The sequence below is a fragment of the Anolis carolinensis genome, chromosome 2, assembly GCF_035594765.1.
Source record: "Anolis carolinensis isolate JA03-04 chromosome 2, rAnoCar3.1.pri, whole genome shotgun sequence".
Lineage (NCBI taxonomy): Eukaryota > Metazoa > Chordata > Lepidosauria > Squamata > Dactyloidae > Anolis > Anolis carolinensis.
Window position 1 is genome coordinate 256,300,114 of NC_085842.1, and position 14,841 is coordinate 256,314,954.

The 14,841-nt window shown below is 37.0% G+C and overlaps 1 protein-coding gene across 8 annotated transcripts in view; it reads left to right on the forward strand.

Moving 5' to 3' along the window:
- The window catches only part of LOC103277646 (uncharacterized), a 111,465-nt gene that overhangs the window by 69,152 nt on the left and 27,472 nt on the right, over positions 1-14,841 (forward strand). For 6 of the 8 annotated variants that reach the window (XM_062972097.1, XM_062972096.1, XM_062972101.1 and 3 more), the window contains 3 exons: positions 4,143-4,243; positions 6,381-6,465; positions 7,730-7,834. In XM_062972097.1, the coding sequence (XP_062828167.1) occupies positions 4,143-4,243; positions 6,381-6,465; positions 7,730-7,834 (291 nt within the window). Of the gene's footprint in view, positions 1-4,142; positions 4,244-6,380; positions 6,466-7,729; positions 7,835-9,790; positions 9,922-11,730; positions 12,608-14,841 lie in introns of those variants that run through there. The other 2 variants (XR_001729878.2, XM_008103190.3) reach the window with 2 other exon arrangements.

A 14,841-nucleotide genomic window follows, 5' to 3' on the forward strand; every position in this document is an offset into this window, starting at 1 on the left:
ATTTCTCCCTCCTGCGCATTGAGCTTATCACGGATGCGGTCCACTTCATCCTTGTCGATGGTGTAGCTGAGTGGCTGGGCCCCCGGTCCGGCTCCGGTAGACATTCTGGCCTAGGTTAATTGGTGCTTAGGGCGGCGGAGTCAAACTGTCACGACCCAGGCTGCAGAGCACCAATAACCATACACAGAGGCCAGAATCTATCTAATATCTTTATTAAGGAAATATATAAAGTCAATAAAAATAAGTGTAGAATGTAGTTCAGAAGAAGACCTTTCAGGAAAGGTCAATTATAGTCCAAGAAAACAATGTCCAATATAAAATATTAAGGTCCAAAGTTGTAATCCAATAACCGAAACACTCACTTTGCCAAGCAAAGTGAGGGGAGATGACAAGGTTCTTAGTCCAAGGAACTTGAGGCAAGGCTAGGAAGTAAACTTGATTCTTGGAACACAAGGCTTGATACAAGGCAGCAAGGAACGAGGAACAGGGACAAAATCCGTGGTAAAATACTTGGCAAGGTCCTGGAAGACAAGGCTGAGTCCTAGGAAGCAAGGCAAGGTCCGTGGAGGTAAACAAGGCTGGGAACGGGAACGAAGGCTTGGAAACAGAAACGAAGGCTTGGAAGCGGGAGTAGCGCTGTCCACACACAACCTACTCCAGTTGCTGACGAATTGACTCCGCAAAATTCCTTCAGGGCAAAGAACCTAAATAGGGTCTCGTTTTCCCACCAAAGAACACTTCTCTGGGGAACCAGAACCGAAAGTCAATCTCTGTGTCCAGATGCATGACTCCCTAAAATTTCTCATGAAAGCAGTCTTAATCAGCTGAATGCCTGGCTGCGATTCTCAGGCTTCTGCGATTAGCCTGCTGAACTCCTTTCTGTTGTTGATAATAGTTACGGCGAGAAAATGGGGGAGATTTTGACTCAGGGCTTGTTTGGCAGCTTTCTGGAAGACAAACCTCCTGCAGGTGCAAGGGCTCCAATTCTGGCTGGGAAAATTCCAATTCTGGCTGAAACGGTGGAAAACCCAAGTTTTCCTCTTCATCTGTCACCACAGCGCTAGGAACGGGACTACATGGCCCATGAGTCATCACACCGGGCAGGGCAAAAGTGTGTCAACACTGATTGCAGGGAACATTTGAGTAAGATATTACCGTATATACTCGAAGATAAGCTGAGTTTTTCAGCCCTTTTTATGAGCTGAAAAAGCCTCCCCCAGCTTATAATTGGGTCAAGGTCAAGGCCAGCAACTGAGCCTGCAGGCTGTTGCTTGCAATATGTGATCTATTTCTCTCTTCTCCCTTATCAATGTGTTTTCTTTTGCAGAGCCTCCCTCGCTCTTAATCAAGGGAATGTTTTAAAAAGAGAAAGATGCCCTTGCAAGTCAGGAAGAAGAAATATATATATTCATTAATCTTATGAAAGCATTTTCCCCTGAAATATTTGTTAAACTATCCTACTGATATATAGGCCAGGCATGTAGCGGGGGGGGGGGGGGGGGCTTGAGGGGCTTCAGCCCCCCCCCCCCAAATTCTCAGGGTGGTCTGCAAGAAGGCCTTAGATTTATTATTTAAACTGTTATGTTTATTCATATCATGATCTGATCACCATGCTCAATATATCCCATATGCATGGGGGTATTGGGATAACAATACAAAAGGTTTGCTAGAGTAGACCCTCTCCCACTCAGCCCCCCCCCACCCGAACTAATATCCCAGCCCCTCCCAAAACAAAATCCTGGCTACGGGCCTGATATAGGCATTAACCCCTTGCAAGCTATTGCAGTCTCTATGTACCTTTATATTTGTATCTATATATATATATATATTATATATGGATTTTCCCCTCATATGTTTGCAGGTCTTTGCAAATCCTTTATACGTATAGATCCATATACCTGTGTATCTGTAGCCATACATACACATTATTTTTATATATGAATTTAACCTTATATGTTTGCAAGTGTCTGCAAATTCTATATAGATATCATTACCTATATAAAGAGAGATGTCTGGATAGATATGAATATATTCTTACCTGCCTATATATAGGGCTTGCAAATATTACAGGGGGGAAATGAACACACAAATATCTATAGACATGTCTAGACAGATATGAATATATATATATATATATATATATATATATATATATATATATATATGGCTTGCAAATATTGTAGGGGAAATGCACACGCACACACATAGATAGAGAGGGGATTTGCAAACGTTTCAGGGGGAAATGCATATGTGAAATTAGTATCTATAATTACAGATTTATATCTAGCTCTGCATTGTTTATATAAGCATTTAATGTTTAGCTGTTACTATGTTGGAAGCCGGCCTGAGTCCCCATGGGGAGATAAGGTGGGATCCAAGTGAAGTTGTTGTTGTTGTTGTTGTTGTTGTTAGGTTATTGTTGATACCATGTTGTTTTTGTTGACCCTACTTTTCCACTTATAGAGCTAGTTTATTGTTTTTCTTTGAAATACGGTAAATATTCAAAAACATTTAACCTACTGATGCCTCAATTAATGAAACTTTATTGGTATCTATTTTTATTTTGAAATTTACCTGTAGCTGCTGCATTTCCCACCCTCGGATTATACTCGATTCAATAAGTTATTCCAGTTTTCTGTAGTAAAATTAGGTGCCTCGGCTTATATTCAGGTGGGCTTATACTCGAGTATATATAGTATTTAAAATGTATAACTAAAAATATTGTTTAAATTTCTCATGGGCTGTAAAAATGTCTTGGGGAAATGCATGTGGCTTGCATGCACATTTATCCCATTTCTATATAAACCAGAGGTGCATGATAGTAAAGATCTATGGAACTTTTCATAGTAACTGGACATGTATTTTATTGGTGACACTATGCACTATCTGTTTTTACCCATCCTTGAAGAATTTCATAATGAAATGCACAATATAAATATTACAATTATATTAATAAATAAATAGTTACCCACTTCAGGGATCTTCAAATAGACTTTTTAGAATATCATATAAGGGACCCCTGGTATATTCTGCTTTTCCATAATAGCTACAGCTGAGGCCCGAGTGGTAGTTTCTAGGGGACCACTTTTGCCCATGTGCCTACAGTGAAGAAGAAAAGCAGTGAACAGAATAAAAAGGAGTGAATTCTTTTGAGCACAGCTGGACTTGCACTGCTTGCCATGTAAGTGAGCCCTGAGAAAACCTTCAGGTCTGTGCCTTGCTAGCAAACGACCTACATATATTATCTCCTGCAGATGCTGCTTGAAAGCATTGCTTCAGTGCATTCTCAAAATAAATTATATTTGCTGGAGGGACCATTTAAATGTTGTTTAAATCATTTGTTTATAAAGATTTCCCAAATTACCCCAATATCACCATTACTTAGCAAAGTAATTGCTCTGTATTTAATTTGCTTAGCAATTAAACTATCAATTAAATATTTGCCTACATAATATACTCCTTGGCAAATGAATTAATTAGTATTAAATGTTAAAAAGGGGCTGTTAAACAGCAAGCATAATGCTATAAAAGAATACATTAGTCACATTGTTTTGCCACAATTTATAATTATTATATTAATTAAATAAATGCCAAACATTTCCCTTTCTCACTTTGAAAGCAGAAATAAAATATTAGATGATCAAATCAAATATACTGTTATACTGTTATACTGTTTTAATTGTTTTAATTTGCCTTTTGTTTTGTATTGTTATATTGTGTGTTGAGGCCTTGGCCTTTGTAAGCCGCATCGAGTCCTTCGGGAGATGCTAGCGGGGTACAAATAAAATTTAATAATAATAATAATAATAATAATAATAATAATAATCTGGAAAATGGATAATATTTACACAAAATGTTCACTACTCTTTACAGCTTTCCCTTTAGCAGGGTTGAGTGAAAGAGCAAGATCATGGGCACATAAGTTTTGGACTGGTGATATTCCAATATCTCTTACTTCTTATAGTCTCTACAGAGGAAAAAATCTATTGGGACAAAAAGTAGGCTGAGATACAAGAAAACTTGGCTAAGGTTGAAAATCTGTTCCCAGTCAAAATTGAGGTTAATCATGATAAAAGCTTTCTGTTCCTTTATCCTACTTTGTATTAGCTCAAAACAGTGTTAACTAATTATTTTCTACACAGATAGCTCAGCTCCAGGATTTCCATTCTGTGCGTAACCAAGCTATGGAGATGATTTCAAGGGCCTTTGATTTGCTGGATTCTGAATTTCAAAAGCTCAAAATGTATGTATTCTGTGCCATCACCAAATTATCTGTTTGATCTAATGCTTCATTGGGAAACATGGCTGGACTGCATTTAATTGGATGGAATCAGCATCCTTATGGCACAAAAGTAATGAAATGTTCATTCCTATATGTGTAACATTCCTCTGGGCAGGTAAATCTTCAATTATTTTCTTCCTAAAGGAAGTAATGAAATATTTTAGTAATTTTTTTCTCACTATGACAAAATCTTTGAAAACCAGTTTTCAAAGCCTATTCACAGTTCTGAAATTATTTTGGATTAAAATCATACATGGTTGTTTTGTTTGAGAAACAACGTTTTTTGCACAGAAAGTAATATTTCTGTGCAGACATATTATTTTTGCATAGAAATTGCTGCTTTCTATACAAACCAACCCCTGCAAATTTTGCACAGAATAAATCTATTTCCAGCATTTTCTCCATGGAAAGTTATATTTTTGGAGAAAAATTACTTTCTACACAAAAAATGCAGTTTTCTGTGAAAAACAGCCACTGGTGAATTTTGTACAGAATAAGTTCTAAAGAGTGAACGTCCTTGTCAGTTCAGGATTCGTCTTACCAGAGTTTCTTAGCACTTGAGAAACATGCCTTTAATCATTTTTTAATATTTGCAGATACTTATCTAATCCCTACATCCTTCATAACTTTAAAATATGAGAGAATCTCAATGCAACTAAAAATGTTTCACTGCCTTTAAATAAGATATTTCCTAGGAATCTTAGTAATTTGAAACAAGAATGAGGCAGGAAATACTGATCAGGTAACGGTAATGTAGATAGAATGTATTTTATGCAAAAACTTTCTTTAGGCAAAATGGAAATACAGATGATTGACACAATTTGGTTCTCGAGTAGCTTCCTCTACTGAAAAAAGTGCTTCTTCAAAAGGAAGAAGCTCTTCTATCAGAGGAATTGTCTCCATATTTATTAATGTATTATTTCATTATAATATTTACAGTACTGTATATATCATCCAATAACCAATGTTCTCTGTGCAGTTTATAGTATCCATGAAAAAATAAAATGTAAGTAGAAAGTCTAAAGCAATACAAAAGAATCAACATCATAAAACCAGTGATGTTTTGTCACAAAAATGGATATTTCTTAGGGCACATGTTGATTTCAAGCTGAAGCTGGTTTTGCTTCCTACAAAAACATGTGAGTTGTAACCTTGTGGGGTTGATGGAGATTTTCTGCTTGAGAGCCTCAGCTGCTTCAACAGGAGGACAGTTTCCAGGATTCCCTTGGGGAGATGGTATGACAAATCCTTTAAAACAGGTTTGAATTCCCCAATGCTTCTGTTGGTCATTGTTGAAAAGCCAAATGAGTAAGCAGACAGGGGGAAATATTCAGTATTAACTCTTGTGTTAGTTGCAGTTGTTGATTTGCTTTCTTGTGGCAAGTTACAACATATAGAGATTTTCATCAGCATAGATTCTTAGAGACCTTTGTGTTCATTCATTGTTTAATAAATATTTAATTTATATCAAGTGGTTGTTTAACCTATATTACTGATAGGTGGGTAATATCTTACCTTGGACATACCAGGGGTTTTTTTTCTTCTCTTTTTTACAAAGATTGACAGCTATATTAGTAGACTTATGTGGCTCTGTTTCTGCTGCTAATGAAACCATAGTAGCAGTGTCATCATGCATATAGGATTAGACTGAATTATGAATCAAAGCCACTCAATGCTAAAAGCAGGGGGGCGAGAACAATGCTGCACAGAGGTCACAATCATCATAAGGTCAAAAAAGTTTATGTAGGTTGCAAAATACATACATCCCAACAGATTCCTGCTGTATAAAGTTCTGGAACACTTTTAAGTGCTTCAGTTTAATGTTCTAGCTAAGGAGAGTCCTTTTAAAAATGCATTAAAACATGGGCTATGTTTATTTGTTTTTTAAAAATACTAAACCCATAATTTGCTTTAGACCACCACTTGTACCTGCTGTGTATCTTGATTAGACCTTCTCAAATATTCAGATGTATAGAAGTACATTTCTCATAATCCTCTGCCAAAATGGCCAATAACCAGCAGCTTGAGAAGGATGGACTTTCATCTATGGTTTAGCTTTTTTTTTCTTTTTCTTTTTTTAAATCTTTTTTATTTTCAGGGCGAAGGCTGAATTGCTCCAAGCAACTTCGGCTTTCCAACAGGAAAAAGAGCAATACGACATACACTTTAAAAATCAACACAAGGTAGGTAGGTTATTGTTCTTCCCACCTGGCTGAGTTCTGTGTTATTTCAAAGTTAACCACCCCAAAGTCCACCAGTATGCTGTTCTCTCTTTCAACAGATTTAATTTATGACTAGCTTGAGTACCCAGCAGTGCTCGGGTTATTTGAAAAAGGCATTGTTTGTTTTGGGATGTTACGCAATATTATCTAGTTAATTAGTAACACTATTTATTAGAAAAAAGCCAGTTTTTATTTCATTTTTTAATGAATGCCTCCACAGAAAATGCATAATGATGTGGGTGAACTACAATTCCCAGAATTGTGGCTCAATCCTCCTCAAATCAGGTCTATATGCACAGCTGGCCATGTTAGATCTGTGTGCCAAGTTTGGTCCAGATCCGTTGTTGGCTGGGTTCAGTGTTATTTCAAGATCAACCACCCCAAAGTCCACCAGTATGCAAAGTTGGCAGCATTGGTTCTGTGTGCCAAGTTTGGTCCAGATCTGTCATTGGTGGGATTCGAACAACTCACAGAATACAGATTAACTATAACTCCCTAAGTTAAAGGTTGATCACCCCCAAAGTCTACTAGTATTCCCAGTTGGCCATGTTAAATTTGTATGCCAAGTTTGGTCCAGATTTATCATCAGATGGGTTCAGTGTTCTCTGAATACGGGTAAACTATAACTCCTGGATGTCAAGGTCAATCACCTCTAAACCCTACCAGTATACAAAGTTAGCCGTGTTGGGTCTCTGTGGGAAGTTAGTTCCAGGTCCATTGTTGGTGGGGTTCAGAGTGCTCTTAGACTGCAGATGAACTATACATCCAAGTCCCTACAACTCCTATAAATCATGGTAAATTCTCACCAAACCTCTCCCTCTAGTATATTCAGTTGCTGTGCACCATAGAAAAGAATAGGAAAGGGTTAAGGGAGAGGCAGTGGGAGGGGTCATGCAAATTTCACACCAATGGAGAGAGAAAGGAACACTGGGATGTGGCTCCCTGTGACCTGCAATGTCCTTGGAGGGAGGGCCTTAGTGGCTCCTCAACACTGTGGGTTAAAGTAGTTTGTGGAGGTTAGAGGCTGTCTGTGTAAATGAACACCTCTGCCACATACACACATACAGATTTTTTACTTTTATTATGTGTATAGATGTGTAAGGGTGCTGGAGCATACTGAAAACAGAGCTCTCCAACTATCCCGAAGATTTCATTTATTTCAGTATTTGATTTTATCATATCATTGACAAACACTTCTTATCCAGATGAATTTTCTCTAAATCAGGACCTCCAAGACATGCTAGAAAAACACAAGGCTCAAAATGAAGCATGGCTCAGAGCCAGGGCTGAAGAAAATGACAAGGAAAGAAAAGAGCTCTACAGACTAAGGGTAAATATGAAGAAAATGAAGGTGGAAGGGCAGTGACTAGGAAACGCTTGGTGGTTTCTCTGTTCCATGACTTAAGATTTTCTTTAGATTGCATACACAAAATATTTCTAACATAATATCCAATTGTTGATTGAATTGTTCTGCAACCCCTTTTGAACCAGATGCTAGTTTTATCAATACTTTCTGAAGTTAAGTTAAGCAAATTATCATTTGTTTCCAGTTCTTATCCATTCTGTGGGTATGGCATGGTCTACTGATTTCCCTGTAGCTTAATGTCATAACCTGAGTTTCAGTATTTCTTTCCATATCCCTGAAGATAATATTTGAAGAAAAGTATGGCTAGACTGCTCGCTAATCTTTTCAGATTTTAGAGTTCCTGCGTCAACACTTCTTGGCAGTATATTGTGTAGGTGCCAATATTATTCTACCTCGAGATCTTATGTGGACCAAATGAAAGATTTAGAGCAACTGATTGTGAGATGCTTATGTTTTTCACAAAGAAAGTAATGGTGGGGGGAATCTAGTTTTCATATAAAATTAAGTACCTGGAGCCAAAGTTGCTGCTAATTTTTTCCTGTACTTTGGAGCTTTTAAGTAATTTTTCCACAACTCAGTAATAATAAGGAAGGTGAGGTCTGCAGGGAGAAAATTTGGCAAATCAAGTGTAGGGAAGCTGTTGACTTCCAGATTTTGCGGAATTATGACTCCCACTATCCCCTGACTTTAGACTGCACTGGGTTGGGATAGTGGGATGCACAATCCAATAAAATCTGGAGGAATTCCATCTGCTTCCCATTAAACATCTAGAATCTAGCAAAGTAGGCATTGGGGATTGGTTTTGCAGCTCTCCCCTACATGCTCTGTCTTCTGGGAAAACTACTAAAATATTTTCACACTTTAGTTGGTTGAGTCCACTAATATTGAGGGAAGGCTGTAAAGTATTTTAATATCAACAGAAAAATAAAAGGAGTATGCTACTTCCTCCTTCCTTTAGCACACAGCAGAGCTGCTGCTTGCTCTATATAGAGCCCTATGTGGCCACTGTAACACAACATGAATTTTACTATCGTATCTCCATTTCTCTGGTGTTTGAGTGCACCCACATGATGGTGAAGCTTGAGCCTTCGACACTGAATTTTGAGGTCAGCAACAGTGATTTTCTAATGGAGATTTTATCCCACTGTGCTTTTCTCCTACTTGTTGTGTTATTAGGGGAAATGACCAAAAGAGATTCTTCCCCCATCCACCAGGAACCGATCCCCAGGATTAAAATGGCAATAATAAACACATTTCTACTTCAAAAAGCAGAGCAACCCAATTTAATGCATTCATCTTGTTTTTCTTTGTCCTTGCACTATGGAGTGATCCGGGCAGAAATGCAGAGATGATTCACACAGTTCTGACTCACTGCATTAAATTGTTTTTAGAGAACATAATTTGGTGTAGCCTGCAGCTTCTTGGAGTGTTTGTGTTTTTTTAAAAAAAAAAATGTCAAGGACTTCAGGTTAACAACTGGTGATGTGAAAGTAATGCATTTTAAAATTTTGATTTGCACAAATTCATTTTTATTAAGTATCTCAGTTTAAGAAATCCTTAAATTCATAAAAAATGTTGGAATTCAACTGTAAAAAAATTAAAACAAACATATTGAAATCCCTTGACCTTCTTATTGTTTAATAAATTCAGATGAAAGAAGAGTTGGGGCAATAATTTTTTTGTGTTTTGTGTCCATGCTTTAGTTAGCTAGTATGATCTGATTTAATCAAAGTGCAAAACAACATGTTACAATTGCTGAAATTGCTTTTTCCTTGTTATTATAAATCTTTTAAACATACTTTACCTTCAAATGCTGAAAGCCAGTGTGATGTAATTGTGTGGGAGTGTTGGACATGGACAGGGAGAATCTTACTCAGCATGGAAACCCAGAGTGACCTTGAACAAATCTCATTCTCCCAGAGGAAAACTGGCAAACTATCTCTGTACAGATCTTGCCAAGACAACCCCATAATTGGGTCACCATAAGTTGGAGTTTATTTGAAGACACATAACAACTGAAATACTGATGGCAACCATGTACTATCTTGCTTGTAAGTTTGCCTAAACACAATAGTTTTACTTCTAAGTAAATGCACAGCTCCATATCTAAGGCAGCCACTCTTCTCCTTTATGGAACTGAGCGCACATACATCTCAGGGCCTTTCATGTGGGGCAGGGAAATTGCAGTTGCATAAGGATAAAGGTGCCTTTGGTTGGAACTTATTGCATGATGCCGTTGTTCTTATGTTGTTCTCCCATGGCAGGTCTGCACAACCAGCATTTGGGACTCCAACTCCCAAAAGTTTTAAGCCAGCTTGTCCAATGGTCAGGAATTCTGGGAACTGAAGTCCAAAACACCTGGCAGGCCACAGGTTGTGCAGGCCTGTCCCATAAGATACTGTTTGAAAAGAAGTTCTCCTTAACACAATCTCAATCCTTTACATTATTTTTGGCCCCACAGCCATGAATGCTTCACTTTTCTTGTGCCTGCCCAGCCCCAATATTGTAAGTGGAGAGGCGCTAGTATGGATATACTGATATGCAAATATCTGTACTCACAAAACTTCTTTCCATTTTTTAAATCACCCCAGGAAAGAGCCACTTCCTGGTGGGAATGCTCACCTCCCACCAACAAGTTCCTCCTATAACTAACTCCTTCCTACAACTACACAGCAAAGCAGTGCCACCTGGAGGACTAACCACATGCCTAAAAGTCCATCTTTTCTGTAAAACCTTGGGGTAAAAGGCAAAAATTAAAAAAAATTAAAGTTCCCAAAAACACATTACAAAGGAATGATCACAGATTAGTATAATTGTTAAGACCGGGTAGACAAGCCCATTTAACTTGATCCTGCACAGAGCTACTAATACCGTGTTTCCCCGAAAATAAGACAGTGTCTTACATTATTTTTTACTCCCAAAGATGTGCTAGGTCTTATTTTCAGGGGAAGTCTTATTTTTCCATGAAGAAGAATTCACATTTATTGTTGAACAAAAAAAGGAACATTTATTATATACTGTACAGTAGTTGTCATCACAAACCAACATAACCAAACCAGACAAACTGTGACTCCTGTCAAGAATTTCTTGTTACTAGCATTATTTCCAAGTACAACTGGTATGTACATTTACCAGTCTTGCATGCACTGGTGTTTTGTTTGGCAGGCGCCGGGCATGCTTCCAAACAAAAACTTTGCTAGATCTTACTTTCAGGGGAGGCCTTATATTTAGCAATTCAGCAAAACCTCTGCTAGGTCTTATTTTTTGGGGATGTCTTATTTTCGGGGAAACAGGGTATATTTACATGTTCCACACTCCTGTATTTTTATAACTAGAGTTAATCCTTGATAACAAGAATTGCATGGCTCTGTTTTCTCCTTGATGATGAGGCAGAAATGTTTAAAATTAGGTTTCCTCATCAAAGGCCCCATCTACACTGCTATATAAAATCCAGATTATCTGCTTTGAATTAGATTATATGGCAGTGTAGACACACATAATCCAGTTCAAATCAGATAATCTGTGATCAGATACTGGATTATATGGCAGTGTAAATCCAGTCAAAGAGGAAAAAGTAAGAATATCCTTATTTCTTTTATTCTAAAATACACTCTCCTTATAAACATATCTAAAAATGGAATGCGTCTTCAAATTTAGAGTGTATATATTCTGTTGATGATATTGAAATTATGGTGCATTTTACAGTCAATGATGTTTTGGAATCGAAGAAATACAGTAACAGATATTCACATTTTGGGAGCAAATGAGTTTATAAGATTGGTCTGAGAAAATGCCATTGTTGTGTTTTATGATTCATTCTTATAACTTGTGAAATATGGCTAACATTTTTTTTTTCACAGGAAGAGATTCTATATGATCAGGAAAGGTTGAGAGATGAACAGCAAAGCATTCAGCAGCACAACCAGCAGCTCCTTTCTATAATGCAGCAGTTCAAAGGAATGTGAACAGTTTGCTGAATAAAGCCTAGTCACATGTTCTAGATCATAGCAACAACACAGCACCCCTTGAACAACTGAGCTCTAGTGTAACAAAGCTCCAGTTACCATACAAAGTGAAGTTTGATCTTTCTAAGTTTCCATTCAGCCCGAGGATGAAGGCTCAATTAAATTCCCTTCCTCTTTCTAAACACTGTAAGCCTTGAATTCAGTATTCTTTTTTACACACACAAAAATCAAACATGTCTCTGTACATATAAGAAATTAATTTTAAAGTCTAACATGGTAAAAAGAAAAACCAGAATAAATGTGATGCTGTCCTTACACAATATATACTTTCATAATATATCCTTAAAAAAATTAAATGCTTTTGGGAAAATGGGGGATTCTTTTGTTAGGAAGCTGCTTTGTCTTTATTGGGGCTTTTCCAACTGGTGGATTGGAATGTATCATCATGAAAAAAATATCCTCTCCATCCCTAACCTGTATAATGGTGAAGTTTGAAAATGTAACAGTAATAAGTACTAAACATGATATATTTCATTATGAAAGCAGATGTGATGAGTTAAGTGAAATGTTTAATTCCTCTTCATAGTATATCTGACCTGTTATATGCATTCGTAATTTTTGGTGGATGCTGATACATTGATCTGTGAATTGTCAATTATGAAAAAATCCCCAGACATCTATTAAGATGTTAGATATTTGAATTTGTCTTTCTATGTATGCATACATTCATATCTTGATCTGAGATGATTAAATAAATTGTGTTTTTACAATATCATAGAATAAATTATTTGTGCTTCTTTCGTAGACATATAGCCAATTTCTTGTAAATTGATCAATGAAGAAAGTAAGTGCTGGCTGGTTTGTCTATATTGTACTACTCTGGTTTTACTTTGAAAACCCATACATGGCTATACAAAAGTAAGTTCCATCGGAACTTACTGCAAAATAGCTATTTTTTAATAGTTGGAGTCTCCGTACACAAAGAGTTTTGCAAACTTTATTGCTATATCATTAGAACAATCTAAAGATTATAAATAGGATAAGGCTGCTGTATGGAGCCCTGGTGGTGCAGTGTGTTAAAGCACTGAACTGCTGAAGTTGCAGACCAAAAGGTCGCAGGTTCAAATCCGGGGAGCGGAGTGAGCGCCCGCTGTTCGCTCCAGCTTCTGCCAATCTAGCAGTTCGAAAACATGCAAATGTGAGTAGATCAATAGGTACCACTCTGGTGGGGAGGTAACGGCGCTCCATGCAGTCATGCCGGCCACATGACCTTGGAAATGTCTACGGACAACGCTGCCTCTTCGGCTTAGAAATGGAGATGAGCACCAACACTCAAAGTCGGACACGACTGGACTTAATGTCAGGAGAAACCTTTACTAAGGCTGCTGTTCTTTTGCAACTGAGAAATAAAGGATAACCCATTGCTAAATGAGTTCATGGTTAAGTGAAAGACAGATTTTCTCAGTTTTTATTAGACTTGCTTTCTCTGCATAGTGACTTTTGTAATTGCATAATGTTGTTTTAACTTTTGAATCTAATAGCTTTAGCAAATACAGATATTAGATCGAAAGGGCAGTGAAACTGCCAAGGGTAAGTATCCATAGTGGGATTTGCATCTGGCTGTGTTAAATCAAACTGTTAAGAAAATTTACAGTTTTAATATCACAATCTTTTTAAAGCAGCGAATAAGGTCCTTTTAGTTAGGAGGAAAAGGAACTGGTGATATATAGATTTATGAAATGATCTATTGACGTATAGAGCCGATAAGCAAACTTTATCAGGCAGGAAGCAAATGTAAGCATTTCTAGCCAGAAAGTAATGTCATTACCATGGAATTCCAACTATTCCTGCACCATAACTCTATACTAATATCAAAACATGGAGGGGTGTTTTTAGTGTCATTTAAGTGTAAGTCCATCATTTTGCAGGAATATGAGATTGCTTTCCCCTAGACATCAACAGAAAGAACCTAGTATGCCATCTCATCAGTATTCTGTGGTGAGACCTTAAAGCTATATAGCTTAAAGCACTTTCCTTGGATATGTATGAATACCAAATTCCAACTAGCATGAAATATGGTTGCTATAGCACTTAGCCCCCCAAATTGAAAAGGCCTCTATTCAACCTCAGTTAGCATCATGCTGTTTAAATCTTGGGAAATCTCAAAATGAACTTTCCAGTTAACAAGGTATTTTTAATATATTTTCTCTTGCTTGTCTTACAGGCATAATTAGGATATAGATGTTTAGCAGATTCCAAGGCATGCATTTCTGTCAGAAACACTCATTTGTTCAAAGTCTAGGCCTCTGTCTTCAGTAGTAGCTGAACCTTTTCTCTCATATTTCCATGAGTTCAAGTTATATTATGAAACTGAAGTTACTGTGTGTGCTATGTAAGCTATCTGGCAGTCTTTTTGAATCTTTAGAATAGCAACAGATAGATAGGATCTGCCACATCAGTTCATTTATCCAGTAACTTGGCTGTACTTTCCACTGTATAGTACTATACAAAAGTGATCAATATGTTTGAAAATTCCATTCTCATAAGGAAGATGACATAATTTTAGCATTTTTCTATTTTCTTCAAGAAAATTGTTTTTAAGACTATTCACAGTTTGAGATGTACTTTCTCATTTGGCTCTTCAAATGGCATTTTCTTGCAGAACTTTGCTGTTTTCTGCAGAGAAATGCCATGTGCATTTTTCATACGGCATATGTTCTAAACTGATTTACAACACTTGAGAAACCTGCTTCTTTTAAAAAATGAAAAAACGTTTTAAACAGACACACATGCAGGCGCACGCACACACTTAACTGCATAGGAGCTTCAGACAAAAACCAGTTTTAATAAACATCTAATCATATTGTAATGTTAGTATACTGTTGAATCGTACAATTCATAACATTTCATACAGAGGAAAAATTGTGATATTATGAAAAATTAGTGTTTGTCATACTTTCCTTTCTTAATGCAAATCTAGTATTTCTTCACATGTCTTTTGATGTC